A 25049-nucleotide genomic window follows, 5' to 3' on the forward strand; every position below is an offset into this window, starting at 1 on the left:
TATCTTTGCACTCCTATCACCTTCTTCTATCCCAAACTGGATCAGTACATGTCTGAGAGAAGAGACGTCGGTGTTTGATGCAGACAAAGCACAGCAGATCATGTTTGAGCCATACTGGTGTAAAGTTAGGTTAAATACTGGAAAACGAAGGGATAAGGATGATTTAAGGTGAAGATTTTCTTTGGGAAACCTGCGTCTGATCTGTGTACAGGGTAGCTTTAGAGTGCGTCTGGTACGGTGGTTTTATAACAAAAGAAAATTCGACCAAAAAAGTGTTTTGATGTTTTGATGCCATCATTTTTTGTAAAAACTTCATTAAATTTCTATGTATTTCAAGTCTTCAGAGTGTCTTTAATGACTGCTTGTGTATTTTGAATTAACCAGCTCACAGTATAGAGGTATTATTTATCAACAACGCAGGATGCGCGCGCAACTTGGGTGCTGATGTTGGGGCGTTAACCACCAAAAAGCGCATTTTTAAACCAAGTATTATCACTTTCACGGATGGTTAACGGCTCCCAGGTTTGTGAAATAGCAGTGAGTGGGCATCAGAGAACAGCAAGTGGACAGATATTATGTGGACAGAGAAATTCTGCGTGTACCTAGAGAGCAATTTAAACACACAACTGTCACTCGATGCGTTTGACTGCAGTATCTATAGACACTTGCCAGACTGTGACAGGCAAGGACTTAAACTTGTGTCAATAAATCAGAAACCCTCCCAAACCAAAAAGAGCACACAGACTGTTGAGTCCGAGACCCGGTTCAAAATAAAAGACCCAGAAAACTACGTTCAGAGTTAATTATTTACCCGCAGACTACGCTGGTGTTTCAGTGTAAAGTGTGACCCTGTTAACTGGTGACTCTCGGCCGTTAATCACTGATACCGTCGGGCTGAGAGTCAGCAGTTAGCATGGTCGCTATTAACTCCAAAACACCAGTTGCTCCGTGACGGCCCAAACTTGACAGACGTTGCCTTTGTTGTATAGTATCATTTCTAAAAACTTACCACAGAACAACCGTACATTTTTTATGCTGATAACAGCTTGAATTAAATGTTTAAAAAACGCTAATTCGTCTGAATGAATGGAGCTAAGCGCTGCTTCTGCGGTCAAGATGCGTGCGCATGCTTTGAGGGCTCTGGTCTTGAAGTGAATTCACCTCGATGCACTATGCAGGACTTATGTGTCTGCTTGACATATCTGTGGCATTGAAATGCTTGCATAGGAGTCCACATATTACTGCTGCTGACCTATCTAATTCAATTAAGGTTACATTATATTTTAAATTTCATAAAAACTGTCTTCATGGTGATCCTGAAAACATATTTATGGATGTCAAATGCACAGAGAGATGAAGACCAACCTAAAAAACAAAGAAGGCATAGAAAAGATCTGATGAATCCAGACACCAGCTGACCCATCATTAAACTAAAAAAAAAAAAAAAAAAAAAAAAATCTGACAAATATTCATCATAAGTTGCTTTAATTTTACTGCTCTACCTGCTACAGTTATCTGACAATGACTATCCAGCTCTAATCGGGATTACAGTGTGGGCGTGACTCTTAATCTCTTTTGTCCTTCTGTGTGATCTCATCACATTTGGGAACAACAAACAAACAGCTGTGATGTTTACAAGGGTTTGGTCCATGACCTTGCCTCTCTTCCACAAACAAAATGCTGCAGCTGCAGCCGCAGCAGTGTGTTCTGTTTGCTTCAGGGCTTACTTCATGTGGCTGACACTGCTTTACAGTTTTTCTCAGCCGCCTTGGTACATTTCTTGGATCATCCACCCCATTTGCAAAACAGTAAGTGTATTTCCCAAAACAGTTGGTACAAATAGCAAAACACCATGGATAACACGCAAAAGCCAGTCTCTTTCACAAAACTCTTTATTGATCCTTCAAAAGTAAATGTCCCAGTGAACATGTCAGTGCATCAGAATGATGAGTCCTTGTGTCCGTGAGTGTGTATGGATAGGACAGTCAAATTGCTTTGTCATGTTGTCAATAAAACAGCCTACTCTGGAAGGACGTCCTGATGTAAATTATGCCCAAAGTTTTGATGACAGTTATCGTAAATTGTACTTATATCTTAGTGTATATGGGAGATGATTCAGATGATTGCAAGAGACTGGACAAAATTCAAATTTTTTCTTTTATTGTTTGTACTGTAATTTGTTGACTGACCCCATTGTTGTGATAAAGAAAAGAGAAGAAGGAGCTGCATAGCACAGAAAAAGTAGAAAAGTGAACATAGGACAGTCTCCTTAGGGAGAACTGTTCATGCAGTGCTGTGGGAAGTACAGAGCAGTGCAGTCTTCCTACACCTCCTTATGTTCCTGTATGTTGAGCTAATTCTCATCCATAGTACAGCAAAGATAATTTCTGACCAACAAGAAGTCTGAATGATTGAGGACACAGTTCTCTCAACTTTTGGCTGCATCCCTCAACCAACCTGGGCCATTGTAAGCTTATGATTGAGAACATGGTCCACGAGTGTGATAGATCATTGTCATTTTACAGGAAATTTGTTGCCACTGTTGGTACAGAGGAAGATACACATACATACTTGCCAGTTGACAGATCATGTGATGCACTTTTGCAGCTATTTCAGAAAACTGGTGGATCATCGGTTGATCTGATGCTTCACTTATTTCAATTTGTTAGAGAAAGTCAGGATTGACCAAGGAGCAATTTACATATTAAGACTAATGGAATTGTGTGGAAAGATACTTGACATATTATAACTTGTTCAACCTTTTTGCATGTAAAGACTTGTGCAATGAACTCATGACTTAATGTAGTGGGGGGTAAGACTATTCAACAGAGACCCATGATAATCTATTTTGATCAACATAACATAAGCAGCTGATAGAATTGTACATAATCATTTGCATGGATTTCCCAAAGCATTTGCAGCATGTTCAAAGAAATTAGAAACTGCTTTTTTGATGTGCTCAAAGGACACAATGATTTGAAGGTTGAAAAAGTCGTTTTGAGAATTTTGATTCTGATCTGACAAATGAACCAAAGCGACTAAAAAAAACTGTAGTAATGTCTACCCTGTGAGAGGTGTGTGTTAGTATTTCCCCACGTGTAGCCATCACTTGACATCACAGAGGAGAGCCACACCCCGCAGGATCCAGTATTCTGGGGGGAGTGCAGTCTTCAGGTCTACAGCTGCGATGTAATTCATGTCCGTTCTCACTGGCTTCTTGTAGATGGGGCAGGAGTAAAGGCGTGGATCCTTTGAACCTGTTAGGCACAGAAGCAATAAGTGTGAGCCGATACACTGAGACCAGGACCACAGCTGAGTGGTATTCATCAGGAACACCTGCAAACCCAGCAGCATACTCCACAAAATGAATATTTTATCATTACTGGAATTAATATATTAAAAGAGGAAAATGTTGTAGATGTGCACACGCTGTTGGGTGTATAGAAATCATAAATATCAAGCTTTATAAATTTAGCCTCTAAAAGAATATGTAGACAAGCCTTGACTTCAGACTCATAGATTTGATTTTGGTCAAACTAGAACAGGGTTGGCCAACCTGTGGCTCGAGAGCCGCACGTGGCTCTTTGTCTTCCGGTGTGTGGCTCTTCAATCCATTCATAAAAATACACATGTATTGTTATGAGTAATGGTGTGCCAATCAATCCAAAATAAAAAATTGATATATTGATGCCAACGTTGGGATCAGTATTGATCAATATTTGGGTGATGAGACTTTAACATAAGTTTCAGTTATTCTCCTCCACATGTGCTAAATAGATAGAACTTTGTCTGTTCTGCCGTAAAAACAGAAATTTGTCCCCAAGGACAAATTTAAACACACTTACAAACAAAACAAATCTTGTTTGAAAACACAAAATATATTGATTTTCATTTTATGTCATTTTGTTTTTGTGCAAGGGGAGGTGCGTTTGTAAGACCACGGGTGTCATGTGGCTCTTTGTGGTACCACAGTCATTTTTGTGGCTCTTGGTTTCTGATTGGTTGGCCACCCCTGAACTAGAAGTTTGTTCAGTATTGAAACGTTTTCCCCTGAAGTTGTTAGTCTCAGGATAACCTAAAGTGAATGCTTTTGAATTATGCTTTATATTATTGACTCACAATTTAAAACGAATGCAAACTTGAATAAAAATGTAATAAAAACCTTAAATAATTGTAATCAAAGGGAAGATTCTGATGAGAAAGCAGCAAATTCTGCTCAACGTTGATCGATTGCTAACCAAGTGTTTTTCTCTGAGTACTTCCTCAGCACCACCTCACTGCAGGCAGCTCAGTGAGTTGGTGGCTTGTGTTTGATATTTTCCACTGATACTTTGTTTTAAGAACCAGCAATATGCAAAAACCTCCTGATGAGTCACACAGGGATGAAACATGCAGGGTGGTAACTAGGCCGTTTGAAGGGCGTCAGTACCAGGGGGAGGAGTTTTCTAGACGTTTCTTCAAACATATATGAAACACACTCCTAATCCCAGCAGGCAGCAGCCTCCTTGGTGGGAAAGCTGGCAGGGTGCCTGATGTAAACAAACCGCATTACACGTATCACTGGATCATTAATTCACTTTCCAGGCTGCCTCGCTTGCAGGCATCCACTGGGGTTCATCTCTCTGCTTCCTGTCTGAATGTAGTCTGGTCTTACTGCTGTAATCTACTCCCTTCAAAACAAATAACACGGCGTCTGCTTGACATTTAAATGCTCCATCCCACCATTGTGAGTGACTGTGTGAGATGCAAATGTTAAGGAGGACAGAAGAGGGATAAGGGGAGGCTGGTGAAGACTTATGAGATTGATCCTGATAGGAGCAGAGAGGACTAATCCTCTGAACTGACAAATGAGATTTGTCACATCATTAAAATTCATCAGGTCTTGATGTTTGAACGTGAAGCTCGTAGACTCATAGATCTCACCATTATTCTCAGCGTACATCCTGATCACAGGCATCATCTCAAAGAGGACTTTGGGCTTGGAGTCAATGAGTTTGCAGTTTCTGCGGTCCCACCCGGCCCCTTCCAGGTGCAGGCCATAAACATACACTCCTTCTGCAGGGGGCTGAGTGATGTCATCCTTCATCCAGCGGGTCACGTCGTTGCAGAGCACCATGCGGTCCAAAGCCCACCCCTTGTTGGCCCGAGTGATCTCCTTCAGAAGCAGAAAATTCAACAGGTGATGGCAGTGAAGTGGGCAGTTTCACCCAGCGGTCCACAGAAGTCACACAGCAGACATTTTGCAAGGTTTCTCCTTAAAAAAAAATCAATACTGATAACAGAGCTGTAATAGAGGGAGAAGAAGAAGGCAGTGTGCAGGGCAGGAGTGCACTCTGCTACAGGAGTGTTTTGAGAGATGCTGTGCAAAGACAGAAAATAAATCTGACACACCTCAGAAGTGGCAAAGAGTGAGAGAAAGAGCACAATAAGTGAATACTGAGTGAGTTTATCATCCTCACTCTATCTCACCTCATGGAGAAAAAGAAAATAAGACCTTATGGTTGACACTGAGCAGAACAGAGTAAGAGAAAGCAGGTCTAAGACAAATAAGCCACACACAAACAATTCCCTCAATGTAAACAGAGAGTATTGTACAACCTCAGGTATAAAAAAACAAATAGAGATTTAACAGAAGTCCAGAAAATCCCTGCTCAGAAAGATATAAACATCCCTCCATATACACTGTGGGGTTTTCCTGTGCTGCTTATGAGCTTAGAGACACAGAGGATGAGATGTTACCATAAGGAAGTACACTCCAGAATTATTTCCTTTTCCTCTAACTTCTTACAGTGAACGTGAAGGGATTATCTGGCTTTGTAAATATATATGAGCCCTTGGGTCTCTGCCTCGGCTTATTTTCATAATGACTGAAAATGATAAGCAGACATCAGCTCTGGATCTCTGATAAACTCTATTAAAGAGATTCAATCAACCACTGCCGCTGATAATTATGAAAATGTCTGCTGGCTAAGAGTAAATAAAGTACAAACAACCCTTTTAGAGGCACTAATAGATTTACTTTATCTGCTGCTACCAAAATAATGGCCCACTTTACGGTGTGAAACAGGCATTGCTAGAGCCAGGATTAAAGCGCAGCAGTGGCAGAAAGAGGAATGGCAGACTGGCAGTGGAAAAAGTGAAGGTATGAACCAACTGAAGTGCTCATACAGACATCTGTAACAGTGAACATGTTATTAAAGATGCTAAGAGGAGGATCTGTTTAAAATGAACTGCCTCACTTACACTGTTTTAATAACTGTGAGCAAGGTGTGTGTTTGTTTTGGAATCAAATGGAGATCAGATGGAAACAAATTTTCTTTGCTCAAGACAATTTTTTACCTGATACAACACACTGAGGTAAGGTATTTATTGGTACAGTTACGTAGTGATACGGTTTAAAATGTGACATCAAGCAAATGTTGTAGTAGCTGAGCGCTTGGACATATCTGTAGGCTAGCGTGACAACAAGCAAACACTGTCAGTTTGTAAGAAGCTTAGTATCCATTTATATTTAGCACAGCTGGCAGCCCGGTGTTGCACCAAAATCTGTGACCATTGGAATATGTGACTGCAGGGGGCGATGCTTTAAAACATGTCCGTAATGTGTGATGTTAGTGAATCCTGGTTATGTCCTGCAAGTCATCTACTAAGCAAAAACGTAACGTAACGTAACCTCATTCTTAATTTCATTGATAGAGTCTCAAGTTTAAACAGACCACTGCAGAATAACTGCTGACTGTGGGTTGGAATGAACATTATCATTAACGTCATAGCCGCTGTGTTAGCCTTTAGCTTGTGTCTTAGCCTTTAGCTCCTGCACTGTCACTCTCCTATTTAGCTTTCTTCTGCCCCTTTGTCCTTTTTCTGTCTGACAGTTAGGCTCAAGTGTCCACCATCAAAACTAAATGAATTACAGTAATGATTGGGAAGATGAGAGGTAGCAATTCGAAATAACCTGTAACTAGTAATACTGATGCTGCTGATAATCTCATTTCAAAGAGTGGATTACGATCAGGCATGTATCTAGCAGAGAGACTTTAGCAAGATCACTCAGAAACTCCTCACAACCCTTTTGAGTTAATTAGATATTTGTTTAAGGAGGAACAGAAAAATCTGCATACCGCTGTTATTTTGGATCTTAAGAAAATGGCATGTATCTTTAAAACAATCTCTTCACTCATTTGCATTTTTCTTTCTTTCTCAAAAATACCACAAAGTATATAGGCAGCAGGTCTGTTTACACCTAAATATTACAAGTCATCTTTCCTGCAGAATAAGCTTCTCCACAATCATTCACATCTTCTTCAGCTTGGAAACGAAAAAAAATAGCACTGCTGGTACAGGCCAGTAACTCGAGCGCCAATGCTTGCACATTTGTAACTTTCAGGTTCATTCCTCTGCTCTGTCTGTTCCCATGCTTACTGGTTTCCATGATCCAGCTGATGTTGTTTACTTAACGGCAGGACTTATGACACATTCAAATATCAAACAGAGTTTGGGGTCTCAATTATCAGCAAAACTATTGTAGCAGTGAGTGGTGCTTATGCTGGCATAAAGTAAGGTGTGCTAAGAGTTGCAGTGGAAGGATTGTTATGAAGAAACTCCCGCTCAGTAGGTTCCAGTATTTTCTGACATCAACAGAAAGGGAGCAGTGTGTTTTAGAAGCGCCTCAAACGTTTCCCAGATGTCTATGTGATTGACTGATACCTGGCAGAAACAAATGATGAGTGAGAGCTTGCTCCCTCACATTGATCAGTGAAGGACAACCTTCAGTGTCGTTTCTTTTCTACCCAAACAAAAACACAAACAAGCACTCTCAATAAGGGTATGGCTTGATTTCTCCATCAAGCAGGGTTAAACTGTCAGATCAGACCTCTGTGTGGTGTTTAATCCCTTCACATACTGGAACTGTAAAAAGAGAGAAATGTGTGTGAAGTTGTCTTTCACTATCCGTGTGTTTGTGTGTAACAGTGGCAGTGTTCCTGCTTCTCCCTCTGCGCACCATCTGCTCCCCTCCCTGGTGGTGGTAAGTATTCAGGTAGCTTGATACTGTGAGTACCTGTCTCATGGCTGTTAGGAAGCCCTGCGGGTTGAAGAAGCCTGTCATCCAGAAGCAGTTGGGCCGCCCTTCAAAGATCCAAGCCTGGAACTGCCGGTTCCGCTCGAGCAACTCTGTGAACCAGAACCCTAGGGTGCTGGAGGCCCACGACGCCTGGAAAAACAAAGACAAACAACAACATTAAGAAAATATCACAACCCAACACAAAGCTGTCAACTGGATCAATCAAAAGAGAAGACAACAGAGGGGGAGAAAAAAACAGATTGTGAATCGCTGCGAGGCAAGTACACACAGGATAAAAACTGGATCAGAGCCAGGACATCGCTCCCATCTCAACCATTCCAGTGATGTAATGCTGTGAGGAAAAGGCTGGGATACCTCACATATCACCAGATCCAACACCTGTGATTCAGGATTTATAAAAGCACAAATAAGTGAGGTTGATGTGAGATTGAGAAGAAACTAAAGGCTGAACAGTGATGTGTTTCCTGTTAACAAAATCTCCCTGGTGTCATCATGAAAAACGTAGAGGAGAAGATGAGGACAAGAGGTAATCAAAAGCTGATAAAAGATGCTTACCTGTGATCCTCCTGTGTTATAATTAAAAGCAATAACCTCCCAAATGCATTTACACATTTAAGAAGATTTAAAAGCCTGATTCTGCTGTTTGTGAAGCAGCAAGTTACAAAATATTCTGATGTAAAAGCTAACACTGCATAACGCAACAGAAAACCATACAATTTTGAGCAAAAACTTTATTCCTGTTCATGAATTAAAAACACATGACAGTGTGAGTTCCATTTAAACTGAAGTAATTGTCTCCTTTGAACCAACCTTCTTCCAGCGTGCAGGTATGCGAGCGTCATACATGCAGTCCAGAGCGTCTCTCAGGTTTTCACTCATGATGATTGTTCCATCGATCGCCAGCTTGAGGTCAGTCAAGGTGTTTCGGACCAAAACTATGACCCTCTGCATCCGATCGATCTCCTGACGCAGAAAGATGTTCATGGGCTGGAAGGGACCCATCTTCTGGAGGCGATCTCTCACCTGGTTCAGTTTAATGAGTACAAATTAAGTTTCAACAAATCTCCAAAGAATACAAATAAGTGATGCATAAGCACTTTAAACCTGTGAAACTGCTGAAAAACATGTTGAGCACCAAGAATCTTACCTGAAATCACTTTTAATCCACATTTTAACCACTTTATGTGATTTATGCAATCTTTTTTAAAACCCAAATTTGTTCACATCATTCTTTTGTGAATTTAAATTGGACCATCACTGGTTTTTCACCTCATCTCAAAAAGCCACATCCTCCTCTCACTTCCTCTCCAGTGACGACAATGTGTAAACCCCGAAATAACACCAGGATCCAGCTCCATTCACACCCTGTCTTTTATTTTTAGACCTTTTTTTTCTCTGTTAAACACACACAACCTTTCATCACCTCACCCAACACACTCCCACATCTTCGACTCTGACACATACAGTAACGTGGTGCGCTTGAACACACACTTTGGGTTATTAAGGGGCCAACTTCTGACGCACATCGCACACAAGCTTACTTCAAAAGGCACATAGTCAGGAGGTAGTTTCTCCAGCATGTCATCAGCCAGCCGGGACACCACTGCTTCTCGGGTTTCTCCTCCCCCTGATGAACTGTCTTTGGGCTGGATACTGAGGATGAGGTCCAGAACATCCTTGGCCAGCTTACTCTGGTAGGTAATGTCTGCATTCGGGTGGAGACCAAACACCTCCGGAGTGTCGTATGCAGGCAGGCCCTGTCAAAGAAAAAGAGGGGCAGTTATACAGTAGAAATGAATTCTGTTTGTTGAATATTTTTTAGAAAGAAAAAAGCAAAGCAAATTCTCTTTTCTCTCAAAGTGACTGCTATATGAGATCCCTTGTGTGCCCCCAGCAGAGCAGCTTTGAACCTCTAACTAAGCCCAGTCCGTGTCACAGGTCTTTGACGACGCCATATGGATTCTTTATGTGCTACTTCCTCACTCAAGCATCGAACATCCATTTATCCATGCTGTAGTGTTCATCTCTGCTGAGCCACTGTAGGTCAGAGCAAAGAGTAAACAGCCAAGTGTCTCCTCTGATGCACACAGTGTCACCAGCTGCTTCTTCTCACCCTGCAGCACAGAGCATGGCTGTGAGGGTGTAACACTATCCCTCCCCCTTCGATGCACACATGAATCTGACAGAGCGGTTTCAGTATGAAATGCTAGTGCAGGGGATACGATCGCTCCTCGGCTTAACACACAAACAGCCAACTTTGCTCCGTCTCAGTGGGGCTGAGGCTCTGCCAAAGGTCCTGCTGCTAGGGATGGAGCTGACAGACAACTCGCACCCCAAAAGGACAATGTGGGTTGTACATTTTACTGTCACAGAAGCTAAGTAGATTTGAGTGTGTGTAGTAGCTGGTGAGGTGATTATTGGAGAGCTTTGTCTTAAACTCTCTCTGCTTTGTTTCTGTCATCTCACTCAGTCTCTGCTTTCTAGAGAAGTTTAAGATAATTTGCAGCAGACTTTTGGGACAAGAAATCATCAACATGGTGCCTTCAAAAGATGAAATGGTCTGAAAAATCTATAGAAAATCTTGAATCTGTACTAAGTACATTCAATCTATTTGAAAGACATTCATCATATGAGATACATTTCAGTAATTAAATGTTCGCCAATGACACAATTTCAACAGAAAATGTGTAAAAATCTTCTCCTTTCAATCTGCCCCAACAGTTGAATTCTTTGAGTATAAATAACACCCCCAATTTAACCAGTTCTAATATGCCACTCAATGAAAATCATGGAATTGGATTCGTTTAAATGGTCAACACTGCTTATCTCTGCTCTGAAGAATAAACATTATAGGAATCAACTTTTGGCAGTGGTTCAGTTTTCTCTTTGAAGTGTTACCATGCTTTTGCAATGAGTATTTTTCTCAGTCCCAGTGTGAAAATATATATGATGCATTAGAAAAACAACAAGAATTACTTTGCTGACTCGTATGAAAAACAGCATCCAGTGTTATGGTCACTGGGAGACAACGGTCTATATATATATATATATATATATATATATATATATATATATATATAAATATATATATATATATATATATATATATATATATATATATATATATATATATAATACAGATCTGTGTCCTGTGTTTTAAATACACTCCTGGTCTGCAAAGACTGAAAACCGAAATAAAAAGATTTTAAACAATCATGAACATACAAAATTGAAAATATCGACAGTATGTACCAAACAGTTTCTAACTTTACTGAAACTTTTCCTCAGTGTCTGACTTTAAATGGTGTTATACTTTAATTGGTTCAAAGACATCGCACATGTGTTTTTTTCCTCTGTGACACCAGACAGACAGACCATCTGTTACAGTAATGACACTAATCAGCTTCCTTCTAAGATTAGACATTTCCAACAAACTTTGTGTAATTGCTGAACTGACTCTACTAATATGTATTTTAATTAAAACCATGAAACTATGGACCAGAGCGTTTTTTACTTGCACTTCTGCATGTTTTATCAAACACTGACTGCTTTGTTTAAATAAGACCGCTCGTGTTTTTGTTGCTTTGCTGATCGAGAGCATCTCAGAGTTCGCACTGGGTAATGAATCCCGTGGTGATTTATGTCGTCATTGCCGAGTTGATCCCTCAAACATCCATCAGAGTGAGCATTCAGATAGAGTCAGACATCAGGAGAGAGCCAGGATAACACAAAGAAAAATGGGTGGTGATGAACAGGAGTCACATGGTGTTCAGACAAGAAAAGGGATTTGTGAATTGCTTTGGTCATTTGGGGAATTTTGGCTTTGCTCCCATCTGTCTGTATTTCATTTTAACACACTCACATGAGGACAGGCTGCATTATCTAGTGCCCTTTGTAAATTTAGAAGCAGCACCAACATTTGTGTGTATTAATGCGCACAGAGAGTTTCCGGATATTGTGACTTGATGCATCCACACATATATGCGTGTGTTTGTGCGCACGTGTGTGTGTTTGTCATTCTCTATTTGAGAGGTGGTGCAGAGAAATAAGCTTGCTGAGCCTGGCAGCCTCTAGCATCCATCATAATGAAACTAGGTTTAATGAAACTCGCTCAGGAACTGCCCCCCAGACACACAAACACACACACACACACGCACACACACAAACAAGCAGTTAAGCACACTGGCACACTTATGAATCATACATAATCTGTAATAAATTGAGCAGGCTTGCTTTTTTTCTAAAGTCACACATGGCAGCCTGTAACTGGATGTAGCTGCACCTCTACATCCTGAAGAAACATTGTATCTTCAACAATGCCTTTTTTCTGGATGTCACTACAAAAACTAGGCAATAAAACACAACAGGTGTAAAATTCAAACGACATGGAGAGAAAAACAAAAAGAAACATTTTCCAAACAGGATGTGAAAGAGGCATTTTCAGTCATACAAATACACTGGAATCTGCTGTTTAACGTATAAAAGTATAAAAGGCAGCAAGATCACTACAACGAGATGTTTTGGGGCTCACCTGGATGTAGGTCAGATACTGTTCCACATTGGAGCATTTAGGGATGCTGTAACCTTTGTAGAAGTTAAATGCAGGTCCAAACATGTCTTCACTGAACCACACTTTGGCAAAGGTGTTCAAGAGCCGCTTGTCGAAGTCGTCGGTTACACGTCCGCCATACTGAATCTCTCCGATCATGTAACGCACCGTGTTCCATGACACCCCCTGATAAGATATGACATACTGTTCTGATTAATACTCATCAGAAGCAACAGTTGATAACTAAAAGTTAGTAACAGTGTGATACGACAGACTGCAGTCTTGCGTCATGCATAACCATGGTATATTAATCTTTGTTGAGCATGTCTGCCCAGGTTGAATTTGATGTTTAATTTTTGGAAACAAAGCATTTCTCATTAATCGAAAGAGAGCAAGGTCACATCGTCAACTTTCAGAAAAGTATCAGGTTTTTCTTTGTACATTTACGAAACTCTTTCAATCTTTCAAATGATATCTGTATTTTACTGTGTGATCCAAAGACAGCAGTTACAACCTGATGCTCACTCATCCTCACAGTAAAAGCATCAAACAACCTTTCAAACATCACCCCTCTGCACTCAGAGCTGTTTCCTCCCATTGTTTGTTGCTGTTAGAGATGTTTTTCTTCAGCTTCGGATGACTCCACTTTAGTGTGCAAACCATCCGAAAGGATTTGCCTCTCCTACCTTTTTAATATCCATGTCATCGAGGTGGTTCTGTACAAACTGTACGGTGGCGTTGAAGTCTGCCTGGTTGAACTCGTACGGGATGTTCCAGCCAAGAGGCCCATACTTCCTCCTCTCCTGTACCGTGCTGTGAAGAAATGCCACTCCGTACAGCATGGGCTTCCACTGCGCCATGTTACTCACATCCAGAAGATCCTGATTTATACCTGGAGAGGGGTTAAAAACATGACGACATGAGCTGCTGTCCGCCACAGGAGACGCCAGTGAGTATCATGGCACAGGGAAAAAATGACAAATTGAGAGCAATATCTGGGGTTGTCTCAAAGGTCTCCTTTGATGATTCTACTTTAGCAGATTAGGAAGACTTAAAGTGATACTCCGGGATGGAACAAGTTGGGTCCTATCACAAGGTTTAGGGCAGAAATTACCCCTACAGCAGTGTTATTGTGCAGCAGAAGCCCAGAGCGCTCGCACCAAACACCCGCTCCCTGCTCCTCTACCGGTTTCCTCTGCACTCAGACTGGGCCAATTTTACTTGACCAAAAACACAAATAAACGGACTCCCACCGAAAAAATCTGATATCGGTCTGCATTCACGCTTTATTTAGAGAATTTTCAGTACGTTACTTTCACACAAAAACACTGCTAAATAAGGCTCTAGTTCTCATCGTGTCGTAAAACGGCACTTCCTCCGCTGCAGAGCCACAGCTGGCTACGAGGCACTCGCCGCATAGTGTATCAGTCCGCGTGTGCGGCGTGCCAGATATAAACAAACACAGGTAGTCTGCCAGGACGAAGAGACACGATGCTGCGCAAAAACACTGCTGTAGGGGTAATTTCTGCCCTAAACCTTGTGATATGACTCAACTTGTTCCATCCCGGAGTATCACTTTAATGAAAAATTAAAGTTCATTATTTTATTTTCATGGACAAAACTAAGAAACATACCATCAAAAGAGCCCTCATCTGCCACTTTTCTGTATATAAAATGTATATGACTGTTTTAACTTCTAAAAAATACATACCACTATTTTTTATGCTACACACATGCAGCATGTAAGCCAGATACTAAGAGTAGCATCAGTTACGTAAAAGCGTGTCGTTACAGCAGCATGGCACAGTGTACCCCACTAATGAATTCAACGAAGAAGAAAAACACAATACACTTTACAAAGAGCAACGATGAGAGACACCGAGCAATTTGTCTCCATTGTGACTGGCATGTTGCTTTTTGTGTGGGTGCAACCAAGCTGTTTCAGAGAAGGCTGTGTGCCATGGGGAGAAATACAGCAACCGCTGGCGCACAGTATGTTCTGTTGTGGCCCTGCTTAGCCATGGATTGCATTATCTTTGCAGTTAAGGACTCTAAACTGTTTGTACAGAAAAACTGAAGCAACAATTTATTCAAAAAAAGTTAAACCTTATCTAAATTTGTTCAAAAAATAGTTTTCAAGAAAGAATGTATGGCACCTTGAAACTTATTTAATGGATTGGAGTTAGAGAGCCATAGCTCTACAAATACACTAGTAAGTTTTGACCAATCAACGGACTGCAGTGTTGTAGCTTCACCTTCTGGGATCAGTTTAGTTTGGCAAAAATCCCAAAAAGGTCCTAGAAGTTAATATTATTATTATGTTATTTGGGGATCTTTCCTGGGATGAGTCAGTGGAAACACCACAAAATGCTAAACCAGGATGAACTTAAATGAACCTCTTGTTGGAACACCAGCTGTCCAGTGAAAGACCACGATTTGATTTACACGACTAATGATAGAAAACAAAAGTATTTATCTAAGAGATACGTGGATCTGCATTGATCAGGACTGTTTGAAAAAGCAAAAAACTTTTCCTGATTTAAGTGGATAATGAGGTGATACAAAAACACTTCACAAAAAATGCAACTAAACTGAATTTTATCATCTGAATTCTCTGACAACAAAAGCAACAAGTGTTCTTCTCTGCTTAAAAAGCCTAAGATGAGTGTATATCCAGGCTCTCAATCCCCTTCCCTTCCAGGAACCTTGAACACCTTTTTTCCATATGAGACAGGCAAAGACAGCTGCTTTATGCATATTCAGTATTATTTTCTTCCAGCCTCTTCAGGCTTGAATAAAATCACAAAGTACACGCTTTGAACGATTTAAAATTCCATGAACCTTACAGGCTTTAGTACTACGGTGTGAAACACTGAATAAGGCAGTGAGCAGTTTTTCCTCATGTTTTCACACATCTCATTAGTTATTGATTTTGTGACTCGTTGAAGGTCTGTATGACTGCGAGTGGTTGCGAGCATGTGCTCGCACAAATTAGCTGTTTACTGATGTGCACATCATGGGTAATATGAAGACCTACCCTGCATTCTCATAATCTATTTATTTTTTCTGTTTCATTTATAAAGACAAACATCTTTCCCCCTGAAGTAATTAACCTTACAATAATGTGTCGACTTAACCATTTGTGGGTCTGTTAATGTATTCAGACAGAAAACAGCATTGATTAAAGACAACAAGTGTCAGTGTTTAACCTAGACAAGCCTCACTGCTCTCATTCTGCTCGGTTACAAGACAGAGAAAAGAGATAAACGTGCACTTTGATGATCATATTCCATCTATAGTATTTCCCACCTCCATACGTCCTCTTCAGCCCCGCCTTTAAACCCTGTGGTGGTTCGTTGGTGAACTTAATAGACATCTGCAGAAGAGTGATGGGGAAGTGTCTGTGGACCTCTGTGGTCATCCAAAGACGGAAGCTGTCATGGACAAAGTCTGTTTCTGTCACTGTGTCCATTAGCTCGTCCATGAAGTCCAGACCCAAATGGCAGTTCTGGAGTAAGGCCCAGCCACCCTGAGGAGAAGTAATCCAGGTAGTACAGTTCATACAATCACAGTAACATATTTAAGATTCCTGACATTTCCAGCAAACATTTCTTAAACCCTTGTCTTCTCGAGCCATGTTTGATCTATTGATGATTCAACTGGCCGTCTGCTGCGTCATACGATGCAAAAATAGCAGCAACTGTGACTCACGTTAGCCATGGTCTGCTGCAGGAGCTTGCGGGCGTGAACCTCTTGTCCTTGTCCCATGGAGACATAGCGAGTCTCAATCTTAAGCCTCTTTCCCAGCGCTATGATGGAGTCTGTTGGATCGGAGCCCATTGAGAGGAAGCAGATAAGGGGTGTTCGTGGGTCTGATTCCTCCCACGTCCTCTCCAGGTCAAGAATAACCCCTTCAGTGTATTTCTCGCCCATTGCATCCGTAATATATTTGCGGGCCTAGAGGAGATAAAGAAAGTAATGAGGCAGAGTAGATGTGTTTGTTTACTGCTTCATAAAGTTAAAGGCTAAAAAACATTATCAGTAGCACTTGCTCAGAAGTGCAGGCTCGGTTAAAACCAAACACTGGAATAAATTTACTTTCTGGGCACTGGGATCTGAGCAAATAGTTTAAAGCTTTTTTTTCACTTGTTTTCCTGGTAAACAGTAAACACTGCTGCCTGAGGTCAAACAAGGCAAAGTGCTGGACTGTTTCTGAGTGCAGAAAAATAAATCCACTTTAGGCTTGTCTGCAGTGGACAAAAACACTACCCATCATTCAGAAGTGGATGTCCGCCATATGACAACGATATTCAGCCTCAGAAAGCTTCAGAGTGCAAGACATATTTAATTAAATGTAATACACTTTCCTCTTCAAGGAGAGACTCGGCTAAGGGAGATATTACTAAATATAAAGACATTTTAGATGCTCATGTTTTCCTTGACACAGTCTCATTAATACAAGTGCATTTCTTAAGTATCCCGGAAGCTTTTTCCGGCCCTGAACCCTTAAATTAATTAAGAATATGCTGATTTAGGCAACTCAGCTTAGTCTTTTTTATGATAATTCATTCCTTTCACTGAGGTTTTGCTTTTATGAGACACACTGATTCATACACTTATAATACAATACAATCTAGAAACTGTGGTTTGACTTTCAACAGCTTTACTGTTAATCTGTATCAGTGTTTGTGAGGTACCGGGATAAAACTGACCCAGGAACTAGACCTGGATTTTGAAACTCAAAGGAGGATAAACGTGTCTTTTCAACCTGTGCAATGGTCCTGTCAGGACACCAGCAGCGTATGAGGAGCAGTCGTCTGAAACAGTCCAGAGCCTGATCGTAAGAGTTTGGGATCACTTCCTCCTCTGGGGCTTCCTTATCGAACCAGGACTTCCACTGCTTCTCATTTCGGCTTATCTGGAAAAATGTGTACACAGATCTTATTCAGAAACGCACAAAGAATAACGAGACAACCTTTCAGTGCTGTTACACTCAAACACGCCAGAAGAAAAATGTGTAGAAATAATATATTTTTGCAAGCCAACACAAATAAATCACTAGAGTAAAAACAAAAAAAGGAGAAAAACTCAAAGGTAGAAAAGGATCTATTGAAATATTTGTGTTATGTGCTAAAGAACAATGATAAGTGTATGGTTTCTGCACCTTACAATTGCCCATAAAGCCTGGTTGAGTGAAAATTATTACCTCTGCCAAAGAGGTAATGTTTTTAGGAGAGTTTATTTGTTTGTTTGTCTGTGAACAACATAACTCAAAAACTAACAAACAGATCTTGATGAAATTTTCAGGAAATGTTCAAAATGGAATAAGGAGGAGGTGATTACATTTTGGAGGTAATCTGGATCTAGGGATGGGTACTTTTCACATTTGAAACAATATGGTACCAATGCCCGGTTCCTGGCAATCGGTACCGGTACTCAACAGCACCCATTTTCGGGACTTTTTTGTGTTTATGTGGTAAAAAAAAAAAAAAAAATATCAATAGTAAAAAATTTTTTTTAATTAAAGATATTCATTCTTCAATATATAACCTTGCAGTGCTGTGTTCTTGTTCAGCATGGAAAATTGTCTACTCTTTCACTCCCTTACTGTCACAAGGATGCATTTAGGTACCTAAACATGGTACCTTTTGGTTTTACGTGAATCGGTACCCGGTACTTTTGACAGAATTCGGTCGGTACCTATAAAAGTGCCTTATTCGGCACCCATCCCAATCTGGATCACCGTATGGATCCAGGACTTTTTTTCAAAAGAATCTTTATTATTGTGGGAAAGAGTCATTTTCATCATACGTGTATATAACTCCACCATAAATGGTCGGCTTACTTTGCAAAACAATACAAGACAAGGCCAGGATAATTTCTGACAGATGTAAAAGTAAGATCCAGATCCTGGCAATATTCTGGAAACTAAGATCTGGTATATGAAATATACACTGGGTCATCATAATTTTCAACACTGTCAGGTAACAAATTAACGTACAAACCTGCAACTAACACCAAATTGTAGCAGACAGTCTGTGAAAGGGAGTATAACATTAAAGTAGGACTAAAGTGCTGCATGACAATCACAGTATGCTTGGTGGAGGTCTGCACTCTCTGAGTGCTTTTCTAGCTACTACATTTGTTTTCTCTTCTACTATACTCTTAATCACACACTGTCGACATTTTACCAAACGATAAATATTAACTATGCCCCCCTGGTCATTTTACATCATAGACTGATGCAAATCATGTAACACACCATGCAAGATGAAAGGATCAGTAATCCACACTTTACTGCATTGTAAAGAAAAAATGTCCACACAGCAGTTTGTATTGATTCCAAGTAAACAGCATGAGCTCTCAAAGAGGTGACATGAATGCTTAATCGTACAACATAAGAAACCCCATGGTTACATCACAGCTAGTTAATCACTGTGTTTATATGCACGAAGGAACCCGTGTTACTGTGAGGAATCAGGTTGAGGCAGGCAAACAGAGGTTGTGTTTACAATGCCTGCACTGTAATGACCTGGTAACTGTCTGACTTCATGCAGCTGGCAGCACTCAGATTTAGTCTCGGTGACATTTGCAAGATGCATCCTGGCAGTATTAACTGATTGTTTTTAGCCACTGGGCAAAAGAAAGATTTGTTTATGGTAATAATCCTAAAATGTGAGGATCAGCTGTGGATAGACTTGGTGGACATAGAAACCTTTGTGTCATCCAAGTATTGAGGTCTAGATTTGTTCATTTGGTAGATATCCACGATAAAGTGGAATAGCTTTCCTGTTTCCAAAATGGTTAAGAAAGCTGATCTCTACAGAGAACTGATGCTTTGGCTAATTTCATACCCCCATCTGACATTTTCAAACAAGTGGGGTTAAATGGCTGTGAGGGTTATACACAGTCAAGTGTCTGTTCTGTGATAAGTGTTTATTCTGAAAGCTGTAAAACTACTTTACATTCACAAAGGTGGACATATTCTAAACTGAGAGCTTCTAATATTTTTCAATTAGCCACTGAGCAGCTGCACTTAACAATTTAAGAGGTTCAGTGCTTTTCTAAAGAGCACAAGTAGAGAGAGGAAAGTTTCATGCTGATGTTCATGCAAATGGCTGAGGCAATTCAAAGACTTTTAGGAACTTCTAGACTACAAAGCTCCAATGGATGTTGGAAAAGGCTGTGTGAGTTTTGTGTATGAAATATATTGCGTCTGCCCTGTGTGTGTGTGTGTGTGTGTGTGTGTGTGTGTGTGTGTGTGTGTGTGTGTGTGTGTGTGTGTGTGTGTGTGTGTGTGTGTGTTTGTGTGTGTGTGTGTGTGGCACAGTTTGGTTTGTGGTCTGAAGAAAGATTTTCTTCTTGATTCTGTGGCACGGTAATAACATGATAATCTTGTCTTCCCCTTGTTCTTCTGAAAGGCTGATTTCATTAAACAAAGAGCTGTTAATCCATCTTTTCATGTTAATTATCCATTCTAAATTACTGTGTATTATGCAAAGGACTACAAGGATGCACACACAAACCACTGTGAATGCAAAGAAGCACACACTCAGCCTAAAGTAATTGATAGGAAGTTCCTCCAAACTAAGCTCATTTCACAGAGCGCTGAGTTCCCCCCTCATGGAAGCCACCCATCTGTCAGTCACTTCCAGCTTGATGAGCTGAGTGCTTGAGTTTGTGTGTGAGTGTGTGTGTGTGTGTGTTTAAGAAGGGACATGAAGCGAGACATGATGAGACTGATATTGACATGCTCACAAGAGCAAGGAAGAGCTGTGAAAAATACTTGATAAGCACCCAGTGACTGCAGGATGTGGGTGTGGGGTGGAGACTGTTATTATCAGACTTAGCAGGTGAAAGTCCCGCTTGTCAAAAACCCTCTTGGCAAAAGAAATGTTTGATACACCTGTCAGAGCAGACCTATGTTAAATATGTCTAGTTGTGTGTTAGTGTGTTTTTGTGTGTGTGTGTGTGAGTGTGTGTTTGAGCGTGTTGGACCTGTTCCAGTATATCAGCAAACTGCCACAGCTTGCTGAGCTCCACAAGGTTGAGCCAGGTCATGTCAAGGATCCACTTAGCTGGTTTCTGGGGGCAGGCCTTTAGGTCCAGAGATGCACCTCCTGGCAGAGGCAAACATATATGCACACACACACACACAAACACACACAGGGCAAAAAAAAAAAAAATCCAGAAAGAAAAAAAATTAACAGCTGAGTATATAACGTACAGAGATAAATACAAATTAAACCCTTTAAAAATCATCAACACAAGCTTCTGATTCAAACACTACAGTCCTTTTGTGAGTTCATGTTCAGCAGGTTGGAGGTGACAGATGGTGAAGCTGCATGCATGCATGCAGCAGACTTTCTGTTCTGGCCCTGCTTAGCCATGGATTGCGTTTTCCTTGCAGTAAAGAACACTCTAAGCTGATTGTACAGTGAACTACTGAAGCAACAATTTGTTAAAAAAAAAAAAAAAAAAAAAGTAAAACTTTGTCTAAATTTGTTTAAAAAAAAATGTTTTTCAAAACTAAAAGATGAAAGCAGAAAGAATGTATGGCACCTTGAAACTTATTTAATGGATTGGAGTTAGAGAGCCATAGCTGTACAAATACACTAGCTTTGTTTTTTCAATGATCATAAAAACATGGTTGTGAAACCAGTGTTTATCAGTGTGTGAACTGCTTTTGAGTGCTTTGATCAAATAATTCTTTAACTGTCACAACATATTAATCTCAAAAGATGAGACACATACTGGTTTAAGAAATGGAAGAAAGGAAAAAAAACAGCTTTTCTCTTTTGTTAATACCTTTGTATTGAAAAACACACTGATTGAGTTGGTTTCTATTTCTCAGTGCTACCTTACATGGCAGAATTCCATTTACACTTTGATGCTTTTGAATGTATGTGAATGTAAATAGATGACTATCATCAACACACTGCTGCTAAAGAAATTTTCCATCTGCTAAAACAACTGGAGTAAAAAAGAGGGTTCACTCTTCTATTTTGATGCTCTGATAATGAAGGAAACATATTTGATCACATCATCTTATTTTACTGACTTTTCCGAGGATCAGGACTGAACTTTACAAGACACAGAAAGACTTAAAACTTTGCAAACTGTTTTCTCTGGATGCTTTTAAACAGATCCTGAATGATTTGGAGTCAGATGCATCTGTCTGAAGATGTCTTGATGTATATTGTTTTGAATCCTGGAGGTATTTGTTACGTATATGTGTTGGGTTGTATCTAACATGTATTTGTGTCTGTTGTGATTTTTAACTGTGCTGCCGCTGTCTTGGCCAGGACACTCTGGAATAGAGAATTTTAATCTCAGCTAGTCCTTTCCTGGTTAAATAAAGGTTGAAAAGCATCTATCATCTTTAAGGAAAAGTTTATCTCAGGGTGATAGTTGGCTGACTGTCAAACCATAGATACACAGGATCAATGCAGATTCTGTCTTTTGAATAAGAAATAAAACTTTATTGTACATAGGTAATTTTTTAGTAATTTAAACAAATAAATACAAAGAACTCCAGCAGTGACAGCCAAATGTTATATTTTAGCCAAGGTCTTTGGCCGGATGCAAGTGTACCATATTTGGCTCTGAATTAATAACACCAAAACTTCATGGCTCTGGTAGGGTCTTGTATAAGATGCATGACGTTTTGGTGTGTTTGGTGCGCCACATGTGTTTCCTCTGAAGATGAAGTGGCTAGTTTAATCTTACTTATGACAAACAATGGAAGCCAGCTTTGAGTTTTAATAAAGTCTTCAACTTTCCACCACTTCACATTTACAAAGAAGAACTGCACATTATCCACTTTCTCCTCTCACCTTTGATGAGCGTGAGGAACTCCTCGTGTTTCACCCTGTTGCTTTGCATTTCGATCTTCAGAGTCAGGAGTAAAGTGAAGAGGAACTTGTGCTCCTCGTAGAAGCCCCGTGCTGCATACTTATACACCTCAAAGGTCATAAACTCAATGATGTTGGCGATTCGTTTGCTGGTGATTGGGCTTTTGGAAGATCTGTTGAATCAGAGTTTTGAACATTCAGTAGTTTCACATGATATGAAATACATTAAAACTGCTCTGCAGTCAAACAGTTTGAATTCAGTCTTGCCCCCTGTGATTCACGTATAACTATAAATCATAACACGGCGGTTAATCCACAGCACAGAGAGAACTCTGTTTTTGGCTTATTGACATGTGCAGGGCATTGATTGTGTGGGTTGGGAAATCAGCATTGCTTTAAATCACTGAATTATGAGAGTGTTTCTTCTTGCCATTAAGGATATTGTAAATATTGACATCATTAGTTGTATGGTTCGATGGAATAGTGTTTGAGCTGCTCAGTCAATAAGAAGGCTTGGGATAAATTGACTGTGACTGCATTTGATCTTCGCCCCAGGCACTCTATACACCTTGCCCAATGCGTTAACAGCAAAGAAAAAACAGTTTCAAGCATCGATATTCAACCCACATATCAACTATGACTCAGTACCTAACAGTATTAACATGAATAATAAAAATAGGCTCGTTTTCTGCTGCATGTGTAGTGAAGGCAAGAAAAATAAATTGAATGAATTCTCAGCGAGTTCAGAACAACATTGAAAGACTTTCTTTGGAGGCAATAGACTATTGATGCCTCAATTTAACACTTAATCAGGGATTTAAATTCAGAAGGTGTAGTCAGTAAGTCATTTAATCCAATTGCCCTGCAAGAAAAACTTTCTTTGTGAGGCTTAAAATATTCAGTTTTTGTTAACATAATTCTACCTTCAAGATGATGTTACACACTGTCTGTGTAACTGTGCTTAAATTGATCCCAGTTTATTGAGTAGACTTTGTGTTTAGCCTTAAGGGGTGCTAAAAATATCTTTGTTTACGCCATTACCTCCAGGGCTTAAAACCACAAAGGCTCTTCTTGAGTAAACACTAACGGTTTCTGTTATGGTTCAGAAAAACACAGATACAGTTTCACAGGAACAGATATTCTTCAGAAACTGAATACTCATTGTTCACTGATTAGTTTTTTTATTATCAAAAAAAACAAATTACTTTATGGCGAGTAATCTTTTTACCACAACGTTATTAGCTAAGTGATCAGATTTAATGTATCAGCATCTTGTCAATAATGTGCCCCTTTCATATTCACCAGCATGCTGTTCATATGTACTCTTCAGTTAATTTTCATTTTTCTAACAGCATATGGCTTCTGCTGCTGAGGGGACTCAAGGGAAACATGGAGAAAAGCAGAAAAATGAAGACCAGATCACAAGCTACTGTTTTCTCTGAATCGCAACAGTGTGGCAATAACATTTTCAATTATTCAGCATGAGCTATTTAAGGTTATTTTGTTGTCCTGTTCAGGAATTGGTGTTTCAGAAAAGCTGACAGGCAATCAGATTTGGTCCCTGAGTGAGTTCCTCTAAGTGATGCTTCCAATCACCAATAGACAAAAAGGAACACAGGAGGGCAGCACATTGCAGGAGTATGTTGTTGAGTTGCAATGAAAAGACACATATACTAAAGATCTACAATCATATCTCACCTTGCCATAGAAAGGTCAAAGAGTCTGAGGAACTGCCTCAAAGAGGTCTGATACATGACGTTCACCATACTCATTTCTGTGATCAGAAAGTACAGGATGCTGCCTCTGGTGGCCACTGAATGAAAACACAAAAACAAAAATTAAGACAGAAAAGGAAAAATGTTCCAGAAGGACCAAGGATTTTTGTAAATAAATCCAGATAAATTTCTGTTAACTTTATGGCCTTAAGTCATAAAATTATTCTCCCTGTCAAATACTGGCTTATGAAGGACAAATGGACATTTGGGGATTTACTCAAAAAGTTGTAAAATTACTTGGAGTTACCTTTGAAAGATGTTGGACAGACTGATACTGACAAACCTGAGAGTTTTGATCATGTGAGGTGAATCTGTTTTAAGGGGATATGTGTGCCAGCAAACTGTCTCTCAGAAAATGTTTCTGTTTGTTATGCTTAGAGCTCAGTTGTACACTAAAAGGAAATATTTCTTGGGTGATTATATCCGACCCTGGAGGACTTGATGCAACCAACCAAAGTAAATGGCCTGCGAAAAAAGAAAAGAAAAAAATGTACAAAGTGTCTGCAAGTCAGTTGCTGTGACCTACCAGGTCGGTACTCTTCTCTAGCAGCATTGATTTGGACCTCAGTCTCTGCAGCGATCTGAAGTTTCTGAGTGACCTCTTCAGCTGTGCGCTTCGTGTTGCCGAGGACAAGAATCAGACTCTCATCATCCACAAGTGAACCCTTTAGAGAAACATCATTTGCAAAAGTAAGTATATATATATGTATAAACTCTGGAGAGGGATTTCAGGATCAACAAAAAGGAAAACACAGATGATTATGACATGTGGGGGATTGTTATATCAT

General features: G+C 40.0%; 1 protein-coding gene across 1 annotated transcript in view; it reads right to left on the bottom strand.

The window, feature by feature from the left end:
* Positions 1-321: 321 nt before the first annotated feature.
* Positions 322-25049, bottom strand: part of dnah5 (dynein, axonemal, heavy chain 5) — a 94008-nt gene continuing 69280 nt past the window's right edge. Inside the window, exons 74-87 of the mRNA XM_074684117.1 lie at positions 24788-24926; positions 24185-24299; positions 22469-22659; positions 20631-20752; positions 17401-17550; positions 16344-16589; positions 15942-16161; positions 13319-13524; positions 12615-12818; positions 9625-9840; positions 8894-9106; positions 8060-8212; positions 4924-5155; positions 322-3257 (exon numbers count right to left, since the gene is read on the bottom strand). Of these exons, the coding sequence (XP_074540218.1) occupies positions 3106-3257; positions 4924-5155; positions 8060-8212; positions 8894-9106; positions 9625-9840; positions 12615-12818; positions 13319-13524; positions 15942-16161; positions 16344-16589; positions 17401-17550; positions 20631-20752; positions 22469-22659; positions 24185-24299; positions 24788-24926 (2559 nt within the window). The 3' untranslated portion in view covers positions 322-3105. The remainder of the gene's footprint in view (positions 3258-4923; positions 5156-8059; positions 8213-8893; positions 9107-9624; positions 9841-12614; positions 12819-13318; positions 13525-15941; positions 16162-16343; positions 16590-17400; positions 17551-20630; positions 20753-22468; positions 22660-24184; positions 24300-24787; positions 24927-25049) is intronic.

This window comes from Halichoeres trimaculatus, unplaced genomic scaffold, assembly GCF_033239565.1.
Source record: "Halichoeres trimaculatus isolate MK-OKI-2021-1 unplaced genomic scaffold, fHalTri1.1 fHalTri1_scaffold_12, whole genome shotgun sequence".
Taxonomy (NCBI): Eukaryota; Metazoa; Chordata; class Actinopteri; order Labriformes; family Labridae; genus Halichoeres; species Halichoeres trimaculatus.